At 42.5% G+C, this 21,372-nt stretch overlaps 1 protein-coding gene across 1 annotated transcript in view; it reads left to right on the top strand.

The window, feature by feature from the left end:
* ADAMTS12 (ADAM metallopeptidase with thrombospondin type 1 motif 12) overlaps positions 1-21,372 on the top strand; it is a 271,688-nt gene that overhangs the window by 128,008 nt on the left and 122,308 nt on the right. Inside the window, exons 4-6 of the mRNA XM_033109831.1 lie at positions 9,342-9,538; positions 10,271-10,354; positions 18,126-18,250. Of these exons, the coding sequence (XP_032965722.1) occupies positions 9,342-9,538; positions 10,271-10,354; positions 18,126-18,250 (406 nt within the window). The remainder of the gene's footprint in view (positions 1-9,341; positions 9,539-10,270; positions 10,355-18,125; positions 18,251-21,372) is intronic.

Below are 21,372 nucleotides of genomic sequence, written 5' to 3'. Positions count from 1 at the left end.
GTGGAAATGTTACTGTCTGAAGAAGCACACTTCAGTGATTGTGAAACAGTGATTGGTGATTGAGTCTCTTTAGGGGCTGAAAGGTCACTTTGGGAGTTACTGATGCAACGATAGAACGTGCAGTTGATTGGGGAGGTCTGTGTTCACTTCAGCTTCCACCATCGACTGTGGAAGTTAATTTTTTTTAATTTATTTTTTAATTGTGGTAAAAATCTACATAATATAAAATGTACCATTTGAACTATTTTAAGTGCGCATTTCAGTGGCTTTAAAACAGTCACATTGTGGTGCAGCTACCACTGTCTATGTGTCTAGCAAACTTTTTTCATCTTCCCAAACTGAATCTCTGTACCAGTGAAACAATAACTCCTCAAAATTTCCCTCCCATGCCAGCCCTTGGCAACCACCATTCTGGTGCCTGTCTCTTGAATTTGACTCTTCCAGGTGCCTCAGACAAGTGGAATCATACAGTATGTGTCCTCTTGTGTCAGGCTATTTTATTAGTATAACGTCCTCCAGTTTCATTCATGTTGTAGCATTTGTCAGAATGCTCTTCCTTTTTAGGGCTGAATAATATTCCATTGTGTGTGAATACTGCATTTTGTTTATTCATCTGTCGTGGACAGGACGTTACTTTTTAAAATAAATCTCCGTGTTGAAACTTAGTGATCTCTTTCTCTCTCCTAAAAAAAAAAAGAGTATGGAAAAACAATAGGTAAAAAGTACTTGCTTTTGAATGCTGTTTCCTGGTCGCTTTGCTCTAGTCAGTGAGGAACTGAAATATTTTACAAGGGAGGGCAGGGACGAGGCAGCCAGGCTGGTTAAAGTCATGGCTCTCCCCAGTTACTGGAATTAAATAAACCTTAACTGAAAACAAGAGGAACAGGGTTTTGCCGTATTATGGATATCATATCTTTAGTCGCTAACAGGATTGAGGAAAACAAAATAACACTTCCTGTGACTCTGGTATGTGGCAGGTATTGTGCACGATGTTCGTCCCACATTCTAATTTATTCCTTACTTATAGCAATTCTGTGAGTCAGACTTTAGAAAAACAACAAACAGGAGACCTCGATTGCTATCCAAGTGCCTGGTGGCTGTGTCTTGTCCTGTGCTTCTGTGGACCACAGTATTCTTTCCATTGCCCCAGGAAGTATGTTTATCTGGCTGAGTTCAATGTCTCCTTTTATACTTCATGTATCTCTAGTTCCTTAATGGAAATTCTGGCTCATATTTTCAAACCTCTTTACCAGCCACATACTTTCATTGAAGAATGGCTGGCTTATTACTTGGAATAATTCCTTTTTTCTCCTTGATTTTGCATTGTGCCCCCTTACCGCCCCCCAGGTCTATTTCTCTACCTTTGGAGAACCAGGTAATAAGTAGATTTATATTTCTCAATAATTATGTAGGTTATTATGTTATGCTGTTGCTAAAGGAACATTTAACATGGTTGGGGAGAATAGCCTTTGATTACTCGGTTAAAAGGACAGACATTAACAAGAGAAGTAGAGAAAAGACTGAGAAAAAGTATGCTATTAAATTATAAAATTGTAGTGAAGAAAACAAAAGGAAATGACCGTCATATTTTTAAAGTTTATTTTCTAACTATAAAAGTAATATAGAAAATACAATAAAGTGGATAAAAGAAAAAAATTACCCATAACCCACTTCCTCCAATGAACTTCTGAGAAATTTCAGAGCTGAAATGGGAATTCCTTGTGATTTTGTGGGATCCCTTATCCCTTAAAGGAAGGAGAGCTCCTTACTCCAGAATACTATTTGCTTTAGGAAACAAAACTTGCCCAATTTTGACATGTTTGCACATTTGTTGTTAGCATGCTACTTTGGGGGTTTGGAGTTAGAGATGGGTAAAGATTCCAAGCAAAGTATTAATGTGATGCCCCACTAAGCCTGTTACTGATTGACAGGTCCCTTGAATGAATGAAGGAGTCCTCAAGGAAAGCTGGGAAAGGATGAGTTCAGTATTTGTGGGATTCAGATCTCCTATCTAAGCCAGACCCTGACCATTAGCTTGTGGCCTTGAGTGTCTTGGATTGTGGCAGTGGCCCTGCGTTGCTGGCCTCTAGCTCTCTCTCTGTGAGTTTCCCTTACCACAAGATACTCCTGCTAGAACTTTTCAGGTACTTGCTCCTCCTGGTCATTGACACCTCCAGCATTTGAAGTACTCTCATTTTGGTAGGTAACTCCTTCCCAGAGTGAGGAAGAGAGACAACATGAAGGGGTACTCGGGGGCCGCCTGATGCTGACGTGGTCCTTCACGTGTCTGCCCCTCCGCGTGGCCCATGCCGTGTGACCTAGGCCCAGGGTGACGTAGGGACCTGTCATCTGGTCTGTGAAGGGCCCAGTGTTCTGTCGCCCTTGATGTTGTCTTTGTCTTCAGACAGCTATTTAAAATCAGGTCAGCGTTCACAAACTAACGCATCTCGGAGCCCTTTTGGTGGTTTATCTACTTGCATCTTCTCTAGCATACTTATCGCTGTTACTGTCCCAGAGTTAGGCCCAGAGGGGCTCATGTTGATGAGTGAATGATAAAATTCAGGTTAGATTCACTAGAATGTGCACACCGTTTTGTTTCTGTTTTGTTTACTGCTCTAAACACCCCCACAAATAAATATTAAGTGAATGAGTCCATACATTCATTCAGCAAGTAGTTATTGCATGTTAGATGACACCCGGCTCTGTGCCAAGTCTCGAATACACAAATGACTGAGGCACTGATCCAGTTCTCCCTTGTAAAGAAAAGCTTTCCTCTCAGGGACACGCTGCCCAAAAGGGCAGTCTGACCCAGGCAGAAGGAAATAAAATGAAACACAGAAGTTTCTTTGAGCTAAGAGAATTAAAAATGGCAAATCCATTGTATTTGCTACATTTGCTAATAGATAAAATCCTGTCTTTGGTTTATAACAAGAATAATATCATTCTATACCAAGCATATTCTCTGATCACAAGGCTTTGAAATGGGATATCAATTGTAAAAAGACAGCAGGAAAAAACCACAAATATGTGGAAATTAAAAAATAATATTTTTCTGATCTTTACTAGAAAAAAGCAAATTGCGGAGTCTCTCTTTTTGGCACTCATCACAAGAGTGAAGTGATTCCTGATTACAGCGGATCTAATGTCCCCTAAGATTATAATTTATGTCTCCTGAGTCCCTCTGCCCTGAATTACTTTATCAGGCTTGTGATGTACCAGAGGGCCTGAGGAAAATAAAGATGGGTTCAGTGTCTTTCGATTATTTTCGAAAATAGATTCTTATAACACATTGGGAAACTATGCACTCTATAGCATTTCTGTTTCTATAGCATATACTCTTTTGTAACCAGAGTGAGGCTGAACTTCACCCTGAAAAGTGACACAAAAATATTGTAAACTAGAGAACTTGCATAAATTCATACCCCTACCCCTGGTAGGTAAAACTTAAAAATTCTGGATAAAGAGCTTTTATAATTTTTTTCTTTAAATACAGATAGTGGAGTGGGCAAGAATATGTGCAAAGTTCTCAGAGGCACAAAAGAAAATGGAGGGAGGGCGGGAAGGGGAAAAATAAAAGATTTAAATGCAGACAAAGAAGTTAACCAAATGCTGAAGATGATGGCTTCCTTGGAGCTTCCTGAGCTCTGCATTCTAAGAGCCCAGGTATGGGGGACTGAGGACAAGTTTCTGAGCTCATAGACAATAGAGAGCCGAAAGCAGATGCCTACATAAAGATGAAATTGAAAAAGTGTCATTCTCAGTGAAGAGGTGTCCCAGAAAGAAAACAAAACCAAGCAACCAGCAAAAGAATCCCACAGAGGAAAACTAAGGACATGTACCTCTGTTGGCTTAGGTTCTGGGTGGAAGAGGGCCATGTCTGCTAGAAGAAAAAAAGAACATTATAAATCTGTATGAATATAAATACTATATTTATAATAAATAGGCAAGCATGAAGTTATATTTGTGTGAAATTAAGCATTAGCATAAGGTAGAGGGAAAGAACTGTAAAATATGCCCATATGTTTATATGTTTATAATAATATGTCCATTGGTATATAAATATGACCACATGTAAATATGGTCTCTTTCACTTTCTTTAAAAATTTAGTCTCATCAGGGTAGAGTTGTTCTGTTTCCCTTTGCTCAAAAAAGGGTCCAGTGGTTTCTCAAGGTCTCTGCGATGTAGTTTTCTGATTAGTGCCCTCAAAGACTTCTTCCCTTTTGACTTCCAGCCTGACTCGTGCTGTCTTGCCAAGTTAGTACTTATCACGCAGGACGTACATTTTTCTGAGAGACTCTAGTGGTACAGGAGGAGGAACTTAGAACTATTTATGCCCTGGAGTCAAGTTGGTGACATGAAATAGCGAGCAGTTATGTGTGATCTGGGGCATAGCAGCAGCAAACATAACTGACTCCCACGTTTCTTTCTGACCGACATGCGGAGCTTTGATGCCAGTGGGGAGAACGTTATGAGCAATCCAGTAGGTATCACTCAAAATGTTCTTGCTGCATTTAAATGTGCACATGAATCGAGGGCTGTTTTTTTTCCCCTGTCGGTGAAACCTTGGTACCTTCAGATCTCTCAAGAAGACCGTACTGAACATGCCTGAGGCAATTTGTGCCTGTCAGTGAGTGGTCAACCATTACAGGCCAGGCAGCAATCCTCCTTCCCTGTGGGACCTGGGTGTACGGCAGCAGAAGAGAACCAGGTGAGGGAAAAGTTGAGTTAGGGTCGGAGGCAGAGCCTTGCGCAATGCCCTGCGCAGAAGAGGTGGGCCTCTTTGCCCAGGCTAGAGGCCAGGGGAATGCTAAAAAGCATCCGTTCAAGGACAGGAGACTTTGTGCCTGCCAATCTCCTGCTTTCTGTGCTCACTTTCCTTGCTCCCTGGTACCACTCGAGCCTCCTGCATGCAACCTTCTCAAGGCATGGTTCTTGCTTGTCTGCAGACAACCCTAAATCTGAGAGATAGCAGTTAAAGACTCTGCTACCTGAGAAAGCTCTAAAGGACAGACAGCTTTATGAAGTGCTGCCTAAACCATTTGGAGAAGGAAAAACTACTCAGTTATTCGTACTACTTTCCAGGGATCTCTAGGACCTGTGGTCTGTTACCACCCAGGGCATCCTGGACATCTCAGCAGATACTGGATGGATATCGGTACTTCCTTAGCTTCAGGCCTAAGAAAGTCACTCGTGCGTCAGGACGGGAAATTGTCCTTACTCAAACTGCCTGTTTTACTGCATTTCTCCCCGTAAAGCAAACACTTCACAGTCTCACCATGGAGAATTCTCTAATCGAAACAAGTCACGTCATGGGGAAAAGTAGAGAGTTCTTGCAGTTCTTTCTTATTTGTGATTCATAAATTAGTTCCAGTTCATCTTGTTTTTCCTTCATCCCTGTATGAAACATTTATTGGGCGCCTCTCTTTGTCAGACATGCTATTGGGCACTGGGTGCAAAGCTGAAGGAGAGGCACTTCTGGCCCTTTAGGTACTTAAAGCCTATTGCACAGCCTCTCAAGGAGCAGGAAATGACAGCAGTGTGGAAAGTGTTTGAATCCAGGCCTGCCTAGAAGTTATCCCAGCCCAGAAGAGGGAGATCTAGTGTGTGTGTGGTATGGACTGAATTGTGTCTTCCCAAATGTCTTGTGTTGAAACTCTAATCCCCGTTCCCCCTGCCCTGCCCCTTGTGACTATATTTGGACACAGGGCTTTTAGGAGACAACTAAGGTTAAATGAGGTCATAAGGATGGGTCCTAATCCAGGAGGATTGGTGGCCTTAGAAGAAGAGGATGAGAAAGTGATCTCTGTCGCTCCACATGCACACATTGAGGAAAGACCATGTCAGCACACAGTGGGGAGCCAGGAAGAGAGCTCCCACCAGAACCAAACCATGCAGGCATGGTCTTGGACTTGCAGTTTCCAGGGCTGTGAGAAAGTAAATTTCTGTTGTTTACACCACCCAGTCTGTGGTATTTTGGTGTGGCAGCCAGAGCAAATTAAGACTGTGTGTGTGTGTGTGTGTGTGTGTGTGTGTGTGTGTGTGTGTGTGTCTGGAGGTGCCAGGAGAGCTTCTTAGAATTGTGACACCTCCCCTAACCCCTGAAGAACTGTCTGGCTTTGTCCATCAGGCCTTGAGGATAAATGTGTAGGGCTGGCTTCTTGTCCTTTCAAAATTCTTAGAAATTTTTAAAAACAGAAGCATTTCTTCTGTCACGTCCGAGATGACTTCATCAGGACTCAGCAAAGTCAGACTAGATATATACAATCCTTTCTCCCAACTCAGTCCTATCAGGGCCCAATTCAAATCTCACCACGTCAGTAAAGCTTCTGGCACTTTCCATAATAGAACTAATATCTCTCTCCTTGGGAATTATTTAAAACCTGATAATGACGTTGTCATATGTTCATTTTGTATTATGCACAATTAGATTGGCTGTTGTGTAAGTGCAGGAATTATGTCACTTACTTCTTTGCCTCTATTCATAGTAAAGTAGAGTAGGGCTTGCCCGACAGAGCCTAGTCCATAAATCTCTGTGTTGCGGTAGTGGATTCAGACAGACTTGCGAGATCTAGGCTCTGTCATTTACTATGTGACTTTGGGGAAATTCCTAATCTCGTTGAGCCTCAGTTTCCTCATCTATACAATGGGGATGATATTAGGGCTTATTTCATGGATTTGCTGGCGCAATTAAGTAAAATGTTGTGTATAGAATGATTAGCACAGGATTTGGCCTTCAGCAAGTGTTTAGTATAGATAGGTCTTGTAGACAATTTTAAAATAGATCTATGTCTTCACTAGACCCAGCTCTTATTTTCACATTTCCTCCTACGTGAGCATTTACTGTGTAACTCACTGGATTATTTACTGGAAAAATGAAAATAACTTGATGGGCTTTAAAGAGATCTTTTTGTTTTCCTTTAAACTCTCTTTCTCAAAATTGGGAAGATAAAAAGTTGAGGAGGGGGATTAAAGAAGGAGAAGTGAGAACAGAAAGAAAGGACTGAGAGAAGCAGAGAAATCACCTTTATCCTACCAACTTCTTACCTGTGCCAGCCTCTTGCTAGCTTCTAACCTTCGATACCTGAGGGCCTGAGAGGAGAGGAGAACCACACCTGGCCAGGGACCTAAGGCTGCAGCCTGGAGCACACGGTTCTGCTTTAACGAAAGGGCTGCATATTTCATGGTCCCTGCCAACTGCAGTGAGCTGAAGCCTGCAAGCGGAGTCCAGGGGATGGACGCCAAGCCTGCAGGGCCAAGTGAGGAGAGTAGGCCTATTTACCAAGGGTTTTATGAGGGCACTTGGGTGAAGAAGCTTATCTGTTGGTCTCCCAAATACATAAGCTCATGGAGAACTCCTAGCATCCTTGCAGCTTGGAAGAGATCCATCCCCACGTGGCAAGAACAGGGCGGGGACTGAGAGAATGGCATTGCACCTGACCTATGTTGATAGGATTCCTCTTCCTGGCCCACGCTGCTACTACCCCTTCCAGAACCCCCACATGGGCTCAAGTATGGCTTGTACAGAGAGATTTGGAAACAGATTGTAGTTTGAAAACGTTCCTATGAGCTTCAAAAAGGGATGAGAGGGTGATAGACAGGGGGACAGCTAGTGGTGCAGAATTAGAAACCACTGATAACATTTCTGGAGATTTCGTAGCGAAGTCATACTTATCCATGCAAAGTACATGGAGAAGGAAAATAGAAGTTATTCTACCATAGATGAGGGGTTAACCATTGATAAGCTTTCTCAAGACTTCCCTCTGAGGCTTATACCATCCTGGATTATTTTTCAAAAGTCTTATATCCAAGTACCGCTTTATTATTTTCACGCAAAACTTACAATAATAGAATTTGAATTGATTTTGACCTATGATTATCTCCCATATTTTGTAAATATTACTCAGTGTCTTCTAACTTCACATAGACATTGAAAGTGAGGAACAAAGGGTTATAGAGGAAATCAGTGTAATCAGCTCTACGACCCAAGGAGCACTGCAGGGAGCGGGGAGGATATGGTTTTAGTTGTCTTCAGGAGGGGGCCTGGCTCTAGACTGCTTTGAAGAATAGGATCAGATTAATCCATAGAAATTACAGGGAGGAGGTTTCAGCTCAGTGCAGAAGGGAGCTGCCTAACAGAACAAGGTTCCTTGTGTGGTGGTGAGGGCCTCACCACCGGAAATACACAGGTTGAGGCTGGATGGCCGTCACCAGAGGTTCGGAAGGGGATGTGAGGTTTGCTACCCTGCTCTTGTGTTCTGCCCCTGCCAGCGGTCCAGGGTGCCGACGGGGGAAGTAAGGGTGTGTGGCTGGCCTCCTGATTGAAATCTCCCAAGACTGAGACACTGCCTTGCCATCAGCCCAGGCTTCTTTCCTTAGTTACTCTCTTAGTAAATTCATCATCTTTCGTCAACTCCCTAAGCCATTGTGCGCCCATTGCAACCTCTTACACCTGACCACCAACCATTGGGGCAAAGCTTCCTGAGGAGTGAAGTAGCACTTTATTCCGTTTAGTTTTAAATAGACCTCTTTCAAGTTTCAGGGAGGTGTTCCCTGGTTATGGTGTTCTGGCATTTCGAGAATGATTCCAGTTTTGTTCAGGATCTTATAGCCTCTCCTAGGTTTTGCCTTCCAAACTATGACCCTCATATATTAAACCTTTTCTATACTGAAACCTATTAGTCACGCTGGTAATTTTCCTGTCCTTCACCAGATCTTTTCCAGCTCTTTTATACCTTTTTGAAGTGGGATGTCCTGAACCGCATCCAGCCTTTCCAGCTTACATGTTCTCCAGTTTTATGGGTGCTTACTCTGTGAGAGACAGTGTGGTCTAGATGAAGATGCATGATTTTAGGGCATAGAAAACCCTGGATCTTCAGGGAAGTTATTTAACTGGGCACTTTGAACATCAATTTCCACCTTTGAAAAGAGCAGTACGTACCTCAAATGGTCATGAAGATAAACAATTTGGCATCTTAAAGCCGAGTACACTGCCTTGCACACAGTAGGCAGTGAATAATTTAGAGGAGAAAGACAAGAAAGAAAAAGTTCCCATTCTTGATGATAGTATCTTGTTAATAACGAGGGTTCGCTTTCATGAAATAGGTACTAATTATTTCAAAGAAGTACTTTTGAACCTCTCTGTAAAATTCAAATTTCAGTTGCCTTGGTCATAAAATTCATTTAAATTGCCCCCTTCTTCCGTTTCAGTCCTGTATATAAGAACATCGCATTCATATGAGTATGTTATTAAACATCAACTTATGGCCTTGCATCTTTACTAACATAAGTACTGTTTTAGAGATATGTAGAACTAGCCCACTATCTTCTGTTTAATATATAGACAGCCTTGGCGCTTCCCAGAAGCTAGAGTTACAGCGAGAGAAGTGGGAGAGGAAGACCTTGCCAAGCAGAAGCCTCTCCCGGCGTTCCATCAGCAAAGAGAGGTGGGTGGAGACGCTGGTTGTGGCTGACACGAAGATGATTGAGTATCATGGGAGCGAGAACGTGGAGTCCTATATCCTCACCATCATGAACATGGTATGTCAGACTGTGTGGGGGGAGGGGCAGCTGGCAAACAGATGTCATTAGAACTGCTCCACCCTCCAAAAATAAGAGAGGCGGGTTTTTTGTCCTTTTTTAACATAAAGATAGGAATCTATTCCCTGCTTAAGTAATTAAAGATGGAAATTCAGGACGTTAGTCTTTCTCTTAAACCTGCGTATCCTAGGAAAATTTGTAACTTATCACTCACATTTTCTAGTAGGTATATTTATCCAGTGACTCAAGCCTTTTAATATGACTTCATCTCACTGATTTATGTTAGTGCACAAACGAGTAAACGGAGGCAAAGAACTAGAACGTGATTTCCTCAAGGTGCTTAGCGCTAGAATTGGAATAAAGTTAATGATCCCTAATTTCAAGCTTCCCTTTTACGTTTTTGATGTTTTCTGCCTTTCCAGAGAGTGTTAGTGCTGTGAAGATGGGGAAAGATATTTGCCTGAGTCACTGATAATAAAAGAGAGGAAGACACTGGGTCAGAGAAAGTGTCAAAGGGAAGAAAGGTGCCAATCCATCACCTGGGAAAGCTTGCTTTCAAATATCATAATGTGGATTGGGCCAGGGGCATATCTCTTCTTTCCATGCCACCAAAATTTCCTGACCTGTAAGATAACGTTTATTTTAAGTGCATCACAATGCTGTTTTTCCTACCTCTGGCATTTAGCTATTGTCTGTTCATTTGGGCTAATGGTTCTCCATTTCTGACTCTAGGTCACTGGGTTGTTCCATAACCCAAGCATTGGCAATGCAATTCACATTGTTGTGGTTCGGCTCATTCTACTTGAAGAAGAAGAGGTAAGGAATAGTTTCCTGTCCACCATTCTGCCCTGTATCTTTTCACTCCTTACCTCCTTTACTTAGAAGAGCTCTTGGTTACAAGAAAGAGGGTATCAGAAAAGTTTTTAGAAGCCCGTTGAGAAGGAAAATAATATTTCTGTAGGATTTTCTTGGGAATTCAGTGATATCAAGTGTGAGATGGAGAACAGTTCTGAGATACACATATTGGAATCGCCTGACAGTCATTGCGTCTAGGGACACACAGACCAGATGTGTAGCAGTGACTAAGAATGTCCCACAGTGGAAACAGACTAAATCATGGCATGGCTGGGTGGTTTCAGTAAGAGTTAGGAGGGGCATGGAAATGTGTTACCTTTATTTACCTCTTGCATATTAATACATGTCTCTCAGATCTGGGCCCGATTTTCCATCTGCACTTTTACCCTTGGGGATTCCATCTGTTCTCAGAGACTTGTATTCATCTATATGCTAGGACTCTAAATTCGTCCGTCAAGCCCAGACGTCTTGAGCTGCAGACTCATATCCAATTGCTTACTTGACATCGCAACCTGGATGTGTCATAATCCACTCAAACGTGGAAACTTAATAAGTCTAAAATGGAATTTTTGATTTCTCTCTGCCCAAATCATCTTAATTCCGCCTCTTCCCCATCCCCGATCCTCCATTTTGCCCAACTCAGTAAACATTGCTGCTATGCACTATTACACTGGATCTTAGCCAGAAGGCTGAGAATCGATTGCTATGCACTATTGCATAAGCCCAGGAATTATTCTTGATTTTCTTATCTTCCGCGTCCAACAGCAAGGCCCACGGTATTCCTACCTCCAAAATACATCTCAAACCCATCCACTGTTCTTCATCTCTACAGTCATTGCATTGTTTTAGGCCTTGTATCTTGTCTGGGCTACCACAGTGGACTCCCAAATGTTTTTCCTATTTCCAGCCTTGCCCGATAATCCATTCTCTATGTAGCAGCTAGAATGAATTTTAAATACAAATTTTTGCTCCATTGCACAAAACTAGTTAATGGATTTCTGTTGTTTTTAGAACAAAATCTTAGAAATTTCTTACTATGTCCTGCAAAGACTTTCATGATCTTTCCGGTCTTTCCTTATGTCACCCTCTGCCTTGCTTCTGACCTCACACTCACTGCACTCTGGGTAGGTTCGGGAACACACAAGGCAATCTTCAGCCTCGGGGCCTGTGCACTTGAGGTTCCCAATGTCTGGAACACCCGTTCCCTGGCTCTGATCCTAGCCGGCACCCACACACTTCTCAGGCTTCTGTTTACGTGCTGCTTCTTCAGACAAGTTTCAATGACCAAACTTCTCAAAGCTGTCCCTACTTACTGTTCTCCATCACAGAATGCAATTTACTTCCTTTATTGATACCACTGTCACAATTCATTAATATTCTGTGTAGATGTTTACTCCTTTCTTGCTTAGCTCAGCTCCCATCAAAATATGAAATCCATGACGGCAGAAACTGTTTCTTTATTCTTGGCTATATCTCCAGCACCAAGGACATGAATGAATAAATAAATGAATGAATTACATGAAATTTAATGAATGAATGAACTGGCCAACCAGAGGAAATGCCTTTGCAATCTATAAAGCTTAACCAGCAGTTGAAATATACAAAGAAGGGCGTCATTCCGGTTGCCATCAGTGAGACACCTGAGGTCAAAATGCCCAAGACATTGTTGTCTGGGCAGCTGAAGCCTCTACAATCAGAAGATAATCTCTAGAGCTTGGATCCATTTTTCTTCTTCTTTTCCTTTACCACCCCCACTTCCTGTTGTCACTCAAGACATACTCTGGATATCTTGGAATACTGACGGATGTATTATTTCCTTTCCTGTGAACCTTTTGCTGAGAAAAATGTATTGCAAACATCCGTAGAAACCAGGCAAAACCAAAACTATTAACTTTTCAGTGTCTAACATGACCTGTCTGACTCTATGGGATTATTATTTACTATTGAGGAGGGCCTAGACAGGGTAAAGTTAGGTGTTTACATGAAGAAAACTTCTAGGGTACAAGTGTTTTTTTGTCCAGTAGAGATGAAAATGATTTGTTTCCAGCAAAGAGATAACTCTGAAAGTTGTGGTTCTATTGGTGTGTGGAATACTAACTAATTTTGTATCTAATTTAACACTCTTGTTCCAGCATTCTTCTTTTTTTTAACTGACTATATAGTTGCACCAATTTTGTGTATTTGCCTTTGAACCACCTTGCCTGTCTCCTCATTAATGAGTTAAACATATCTTTAACATGTGCTCACTATATATTTGTACAAGAATTATGTTTGGAACTTTTGACAATTATACTTTGATACCTCTGGCTTATTTTTACTATTGTATGATGATCTAACATGTATGCATGCTTAGCCACAGAATGTGTGGACATTTAGGGTTTTCAGACCTGAAAAAAGGGAAGGTTTTTCTGGGAGTGAGAAGGAAAAACCTTTACCTTTTTCAGTCCCACCAGTAGCACTACTAGTAGGACCTCATAGAGAGGCGTCCATAGTTCACATCCCTTAGCATTTCACAATTCTTCATTCCCAGGAAACAAAATCTCCACCAAAGTCTTGCTGCAGTGAAATCCTTGGGGATTATTTGATGGGCAACTAACTCCCTGACCCCATCACAATTGCGTTGTTTTTCTTCTTCCCATCCTCATTTTGCAAGTGTAAAGAGATTCAAGTGCTTTGCTGCAAAAAAGCCATGACTTCCTTTCTCCCACTTGCCAGATGTCTTCCTCTCGCATGCTTTTATAGAATCTACAAGTGGTACAAGGTTCATAGTTTGACAGCACAATTGCTAGCTCATTGTAGAGTTGCAATTCATAATTCTCATTTTCCTGATTCACAGAGAATGGCTCAAGCTATTCTTCACATCTTTGACTAACGAGCAGCCCCAACAACAACCAAAAACAATGATTGCAGCCCTCAACTAACATCCGGATGGCAGCCACAGGCTGAAAGTGCAGTGGGAGGTATTGGGATATGAGTATTCCTTTCAGCAAGGAGACCTGCATTCTAGTCCTGATTCTTTCATCCAATAGGTAGCTCTGAGAAAATCACATCATTGCTCCATGTACCATTTTTCCTCATCTGTAAATGAGAAGAGAGTTGTGGTACATTAGCCATATGTCAAACACTGTGCTAGCCACTGACGGTACAAATAGGAATATAAGTCCCATTTTGTGATTCTGAGGTGCTTGGAGTCTACTGCACAAAAGCACAAAAAAGGAAATTTCAAACTGAGCTTATCATGAATATAAAAAAAAGTAAAAGAGTACTTGGGATAGGGAAGGATACTTGGATGTCCAAACTAGGTTTTAGAGGACGAGAAGGAATTAACCAGTGAGGAATGACATTCCAGGTAGAGGAATGTCAACAGCTGGGCAACAGCTTTAGTGCTTCAAGTAGCACTTTCCATACAAGGGCTGTGAACACATCACTGATATTGAACTACAAAATGGGAGGATAAGAAGCAATGTGATTGTGCTGGAGGCAAGTGAGAACATAGCCAGTCAAACACCTCCATTCTCACCTGGTCTTGTTCCAGTGTTGCCTGTCTCTGTACATGACATCATCATCCTTCCAGTTGTAGAAACCAGAGACGGAAGGCATCCATGACACATCCTTCCCCCAGGTCCCTATATCCAGTCCATCATCAGGTATTGCCAATTTTGTCTGACCATCTCCATTTCCATCACTTTAATTCAAGATACAGTTGTCTCTTTCCTGGGCTACAGCCTTATATACTTTCGGGTTACTTGGATTCCTTTCAATGCTATTTTCTCATTGTATCCGGGATGACCTCAAAATGGCAATCTGATCATATCCATCTGCCTCACACCCCTTCTACAACCTACACCCCTGACTTAAACAATCCAATGGTTGGCTGATCCTCTGTCTCATCTCTTCATGACCCCTTTACTCTGGGGATAGAACAATTTTTCTAGAGAACAAGTTTTCTACTCACCATAATTTCTCCTGTCCCTGGTCTTGCTGTTGCCTGGACTGTCTTCCTTCTTGTTTTCCTTTAGTTAGGACCTTGACTCCTCAGAACTCAGCTCAAGAGTCACTTCACTGGGGAAGCCTTCTCTGACTCCCGTGCTCAGTTAGATTCTATTACACACTGCCACCTAACACCGTGCATTTCTCCTTCATGGCACGTTGCAGTTGTAATTTTACATCTCTTTGATTGATGCACTTTCCTCCATTAGTATTAAGACTTAATGGCAGAGGCTGGGTCACCATTTAGCCCTATTAATACGTGACAGATAAGGACAAGAGTGAATGAGTAAGGCCAGGGGTCAGTGGGTTCAGATGAGGGTCAACAGTGGCCAAATCACGACAGGCCTTGTGGCCATATAAAGGGATTGGGATCTAATCCAATTAGAGCCTTCTGGATGATTCCAAACTGACAGATGACCTGGAGAGAAAGGCATCAGAGACATGGCTCTGGGGCTCTGTGGAAAGTGACAAGAGGTGTGGAGTACTGAGGCCGGGTCCTGGAGCTTGGTCTCTTCAATCAGTGACTCTCTGTGACTCTTTCTGTCTTTCTTATTCTGATCATATCTGACAGCTAACACCATTTTGGATTTCATTTTCTGTGGGGGGTTCACGAGACTTCGTGCTTAATATACATATATAAAATGTAGCTCCTGTTTGTCACTTACTGCCATGTAAGAACCACCATGGATTGTCATCACATTTTGAGACTAAATTGGGATAGTCTGAAGTGATACTCACTTTGGAGCATCCTAGAGGCTTTCTCAAAAACTTAGATGGTCATATTTCAGAAAAGTGGAGATTAAAGGACACGAAGCCGTGAGCTGGAAAGGCGTGTCGAGCATATTTAGACATCAGGGGCCAAGAAATGAGTGGCTTCCGATATGAGCCAACTTGCTCTCATCCTTATCCTGCTTCCATCTAGCCCTGAATCGAGCTCCTGTTTTTGTTTTATGACCCTCATCCTATCTTTCAGACGTTTCATTCTCCCTCGAGGACCTGACACAAACTTGGCCTCTAGCCCTTTCCACTTTAGACCAATTCATTCGATGGCCTACCTGCTCCCCTTTTGGGTCAGGAGTTAGGGGCAGGATGAAAATCTCCCCTCCAACTCCTCCCTCATCAACTGTTACAAGCAGTCGACATAATGGAAAGTATAAGATTTATAGTTAGTCTCCCCACTTTCTAGCTGTATGACCTTGGTAGGTTTCTTGTCTGTGCCTCTATATCTTCATTTTGCAAAATAAGGATAATAACGTCTACTTCCTAGAGCTGCGGTGAGAATCAAACTTGTTAATCCATATAATAGCATAGTACCTGGCTTATAGAAAACACTCAATAAATGTCACTTGTTAGTATCATTCTTATTATTCTTATCATTACCACCATCATCATCATGTTGCTTAGGTCCACAGCAGCCTGTGAACTTGTTACTGTTATGCCCATTTCACAGATGAGGAAACTGTGCCAAAGTTCTCAAAGGAAAGTAAAAGCCCTACAGAATAAGATTCGGATCATAAGAGGTTGGAGACTTCTTTTAGGAACAGAATAGAGACAAAACTGGGATAGGAGTGAGTTGGGATGAAGCCACGTGGCCCCAGGTCCCTGTGCCGTCCAAGGGTGGGGCCCAAGGGTGTCAGGTTGGCTTGAAGGAGCAGCAGTAGAGGCTGATAGGCAGGAGATAACTGTTTGTACAGAAAATTTCCCTCTTGTTCTCAGAATGATTTAGTGTCGGGGGGTTCACTTTTGTGAGAATCCAGAGTTCAAAGTGTATGTTAAACTTTGAAAATTCAGGCTGATAATTTCCCCTGCTCCCAGGGTGATTAGTGGGTCTTTAATAATGTATACAACTGTTGCTCTTTCAGGATAAATGTCAAAAATATTGGCAAAGAATTTGTAGACTCATCACTTTTTTAAAGTCAAATATCTTTCTTTCTTGATAGTCAGATGAGTTATCTGTTAAACACATGGGACGTTTTCAGATTAAACTTTTTACTGCTTTTCTCTTCTCTGCCCATTCGCTTTCTTCCAGGAACCTAAGCCTGGCTAGCAGAGCACAGTCAGATTGCACATTAAGTCAAAAGCCGCTAGCAGGAATTCTCAAAGAAATCAAGACAAGATTTTTGTTTGTTTGTTTTCATTATAGAGAGAGCTTACAAAGAGACAGACAGAACAACTTATAATAAAAGCCGTGTTCTTGCGAAAGCCTTTTCCGTCTCTCATTTGGGCCTATTTCTGTGAGTCGTTGTTGATTTTTCCTTGAGGTCATCTCCCCGTCCTGGAAAGTCACCCACTCCAATGAATAGGAAAGGCGAAGTGGGAAGTAAATTGACCTCCCTTAGAAAAAATGAGATGAGAAAAAAATGGTGAAAGAACAAAGAGGGAAATATATTTTTGTTTACAAAGGAACTCGGAAAAAGAATTAGTGTGGATAGGGTTTGTTTTGATAAGCCCAAAAATTTTGGGGATGCTTTATGGAAATTGTTTAGCATGAGTCTCCCCATGTTCATTTTGAGCAAGCACAATCCCTCTGAAGTTCTTTTGCATCTTGTGTATGCATACGGCTGCATGGTAGCAGGCATAGCTAATTTCTCTTCCCAAGGCTCCTGTGATCAAGTGCATTCAAGAACTTAAATGTTTCTTGGATTTAACCACTTGCGAGATTCAGAGATGAAGAGGCGAAAGACGCTGAAACAAAACTGTGCTCTATTAAATCCTCCTGGAAGAATCGTGACATGTAGTAGAAAAGCAGTAAGGTATCCTGAAGATCCTGTCACTAACCTGTGCTAATGCCACATATTGTAGAGGAGACGTCTACACAGGGGCAGGGTACTGAGCTGTAAATGATGAGCAACTCAGTTATTTGTGCACTGGCTTTGTTTGTAAGACGAACCGACAAAAGCAGTAAGGAGAAAGCAAGCAAGATTTTGAGGTTAGATTTCAGGCACTAACATTTCTTTTTCTCTTCAGTGACTGTACCTCTGGTTATTCTAGAATTGCTCTCATAGGAATGTTGGAAAGTAAGAAGAATCCCCTCTGGTGACATCTCTTTACGTTTCGGTTTTTTGCCTTCCTTTACTTCTTTTCCCAATAGTCCTGCTGCTAGAAAAATCTCAAGAACTACGCAGACCCAACCCATATATTTAGATGGTCCAACCTCGACATAGTTCTCAGTACTTTTTGCTTGATCATCTCTTCTCCTAATTGTTGTCAGACAACCAGTGATCCAAACTGGTTCAAAGGATCCTAACCCTCTACCCTTAGTTTGACAGATGGAAACCATGAGTAAGGAAACATCCAGTGTAACCCCAGTCTTGCAGGATACTGCATGAAAGGAAGAAGATTTTGTTGAAACTCTATTCATTTTGCATTAGAAGTAAAAATGCCTCTTTGGGATTGTACTCCCTCGGGAATCAGAGAGCAGAGAGTTCTCGGGAAATAGAACTTCAAACTACTGCCGGTCTTTGCTGATATATTTTAAAGTTTTCTTCAAGGGTTACTTTTCCCAGTGATCATTTTTGTCCTACAGTTCTTCCCTTTGGATTCTTTTAGCGGAAGTCATGAGAATAATAGTATTTAGAGCAGAGGTTAGCCCAGAGGACTCAGTTGGCCACTGCCAAATTCCTGCCAAATGTCTGAGGCACCTGCCTAGAGCTCATTTCACCTGGCTGCTTCTGGGGATGAATGTGATGGGCGCTGACCACAGTAAACTCACCTGTGCTGATCTCTTCCTCTTCTTCTCCAGCAAGGATTGAAAATAGTGCACCATGCAGAGAAGACACTGTCCAGCTTCTGTAAGTGGCAGAAGAGCATCAATCCCAAGAGTGACCTCAATCCTGCCCATCACGATGTGGCCGTCCTTCTCACCAGGTACCCCAGAGCCTAGGGGGAAGCCAGGGGCTGCAAGGCAGGGAGGGCTGGCAGGTAGAAGGGTTGCCAGGTATGCAAACTCATGAAATTCTACTCTTTGCTGCCCTTGGTCATTTTTAAAGGTAGCTCCTATGATGTAGACAAATCCTGATTCCCATACCAGTAAGGAAGCAGTTAGCAAACTTGCTAAATATGACAAAAGTCTCTGTGTTAATAAAGTGTGTCTGCTGGTAAAATGCAGGCCCCTTTCCTATCCCAATGATGATTTCAGCTTTAAAATCAGCTTCTCCATGCAGCTCTACAAACAATCAGGAAGGTTGTTTGCACATCCTCATTCAAGACTCTGGTTATTTTTAACCATGGAATTTCTGACCCTTTATTTTTATTTTACTTTTTTAAAAAGTTCCTCTAATTCAGAAACAGGCAATGATTTCTACAGATATCAGTCCTCCTTGGTACCCATCTCTGACTGATGTTGAGGACAGAATATGGGGAGCAGGTCCTCCCCTGAACAGGCAGAGTGGTGCTTACACATTTCTTACACCTTTCACCCTCCTGAAAATACCCTTTTGTTCTGACTACAGGCAGGCCCTGTGGTGCCAATAAGAACCATCAAACCTTCTAGGACTCCTAGCTATGAAAAGCTAGCAAACTGTCCTGAAACCCAGGCTCTTGGAAGGCTATGTTTGCTCACTGAGTCAATAAATATTTATTGAGCACCTACTGCATACCAGACACTAGTTTAGTCTAGATAAATGAGGGTTTTGCATTAATGAGGAGAAGTAAATTCTCAATGGGCACTCCTGTGATGATTCAGAAACATCCAGAAATCCAGGGATGTATAAGAAAAAAAGGCCCCTTCGCCTGGCCATTCAGCCACAGAGATAATCTCATGCAGTAGACGGCCTTGGGTATGTGTGTTGTCCCTGCTGAGGACAGGCTGCCCCTGAATGTATTGGCCTGTCATTTGTCCCTTTGACAGGATCATCCCTGTGCATATGATGCCTGCAAGGGATGATAATCAACCCCCACCCGACCCAAATGTCTAACTTACCCTGACTGAAAACTCCAGCCATGAGAATCACCCTTTTGAGTGAAAATCTCAAACTTTGGTTGAATGCAAACATATTCCAGAAGAAGTCTGTGGCGTCAACCTGTTACATTAGGTTCATTAGGACCTATGATACCTTGGGTTGATCAATAGCTCCCCTGGGAAATAGGTTAGTGGGGGTGTAGAACGTAAGCAGGGGGGCTCTTGGGAGCCAGCAGGCAGCCAGGGAGCCCTGAGGGTCTGGACAAAAGGCCAGAAGACTTCAGTCCAGGCAGACCTTTCTATAGACATGAACCTGGGTTCCAGGAGCAGCACTGGCTGCCTGGAAGCTGTGTCTCAGCTCTGACTCTTTTCTTTTCCTGAAAGCAAAAAGAGTTCTCTCATTCTCACACAAAGAAATGAGTGAGTTAATGACAGCTGGCATTTGTGGGGTGTTTGCTATGGGCCAAGCGCTGTGCTACATCTATTAGAATAATCACCATTCCATTTAATGCCCATAGCAACACTGGTAGCTGACCACAGTCAATCGTTCTGATTTTACAGATGGGAAAGTTGAGGCTTGGTTTTGTCACTTGCCCAAAATCTCATTGCCATTAACAGATGAAGATGGGACTTAAATCTAGGTAGTTTGACCCCAATAGCCATTCTCTTAACTATTACTCAATAAGACTATGAAGGGTACACTCTTCTTTTGTTTTTCTTATTATGATGTTTGGTTCCTAGAATAGGGGTCTGTTGCAAGGTATGATGAACGTCAGCAGCTCCTAGACAGTGGAGAGAATTTCGGTTGCTAAGGCAGGAGTTCTGAACCTTGACCTCGCTGATGTTTTGGATCGGATAATTTTTTGTTGTGTGGGGCTGTCCTGGGTATTGTAGTGGATTTAACAGTGTCGCTTGCCTCTATCCATGAGATGCCAATAGTATCGTCCTTCAAGTTGTGACAACCCAAACTGTCTTCAGACATTACCAAATAAATGTCCCCTAAGAGGGGGTGAGGAACAAAATCACCCCCTGTTGAGAACCTCTGGCCTGAAGAAGTAGGTAAGGTGAGGGAGGGAGGGAGGTGTAAGATTCAGCTTGTCTCTGGAGGACTGTGCTGAGATCCACATTAACAGAATTCTCTGCAGAGGTGTGTTCAGCAGGAGATGCCTTGGGCTTGAACACCCCCCATGGAATGGGGCTAGTGGCTGCATGCCAAGGCATGTTTTCTCTTATCATGGCCCCAGAGTATGGGGGAGGTAGAGCTAAGATCCTCTGGGGAGCTTACCCTGCAAAAACCATATTCCTACTCCTGTTTTCACCCTCTTTTATCCTCTTTAGCGCTAGATACTTAGTAAGCACTCAATGAACAATTTAATGGACCTAATTTCCTGCACTATCAGAATGAGAAGGTTGGCAGATTAGCAATGAGCACCATTCATTTTCCTAGCAGCTCCATGCAGACCTGGACTTTTGAACGAAATGGTCATCATAAGAAGTGCATCTTGCAATAGGGGTGGAAAAGAATTTGGTTAGCCCAGCAGACCCAGAGAGTATTTAGAATGAGTGGGCTCCAGTCTAGCTGTCCAACACGGATCTACCCAGCAACAGGCGCTGTTAGTGCGAGTGGGGATTCATCTCTGCTGCACATGTTCTGAGAGGGCACCTGCTCTTTCCTGTCCCCCTGTCCCAGCCATTGCTTCCTGGAGAATTGAGAATTTGCAGGGGTTTTCAAAGCCTGGATCTCTTCCATGGTCCAGCAGACACAAAAAGCAGACCATTTGTCATCAGAAATGGCACCCACACAAAACCTATGAGCTGAAGGTCTGCAACTAACTAAAGATCAGAACCTTGTTGGCATTTGTGCTAGTCACCCTTGGCAAAGAACTTTTCTTAAGCAAAGAAAACCAAATGACCAATTAACAATGCTTTAAAAACTTGTCAGTGATTCAGACAACCCCTACCAGGATATGGGGGCATACTTTTATATTTGAAAGCTGTATTTTTGAGATCCTGGAGTCTTTCCTTTCTTTTTCCATGGTTGGGAAGTAATAAGGTCCTGGTGAAAGAGGAAAGATGTCTCTCTCTCTCT

This window comes from Rhinolophus ferrumequinum, chromosome 7, assembly GCF_004115265.2.
Source record: "Rhinolophus ferrumequinum isolate MPI-CBG mRhiFer1 chromosome 7, mRhiFer1_v1.p, whole genome shotgun sequence".
Classification (NCBI taxonomy): Eukaryota; Metazoa; Chordata; class Mammalia; order Chiroptera; family Rhinolophidae; genus Rhinolophus; species Rhinolophus ferrumequinum.
Note: the sequence above shows the minus strand (reverse complement) of the source record. Positions and strands in the feature narration are given on the sequence as shown.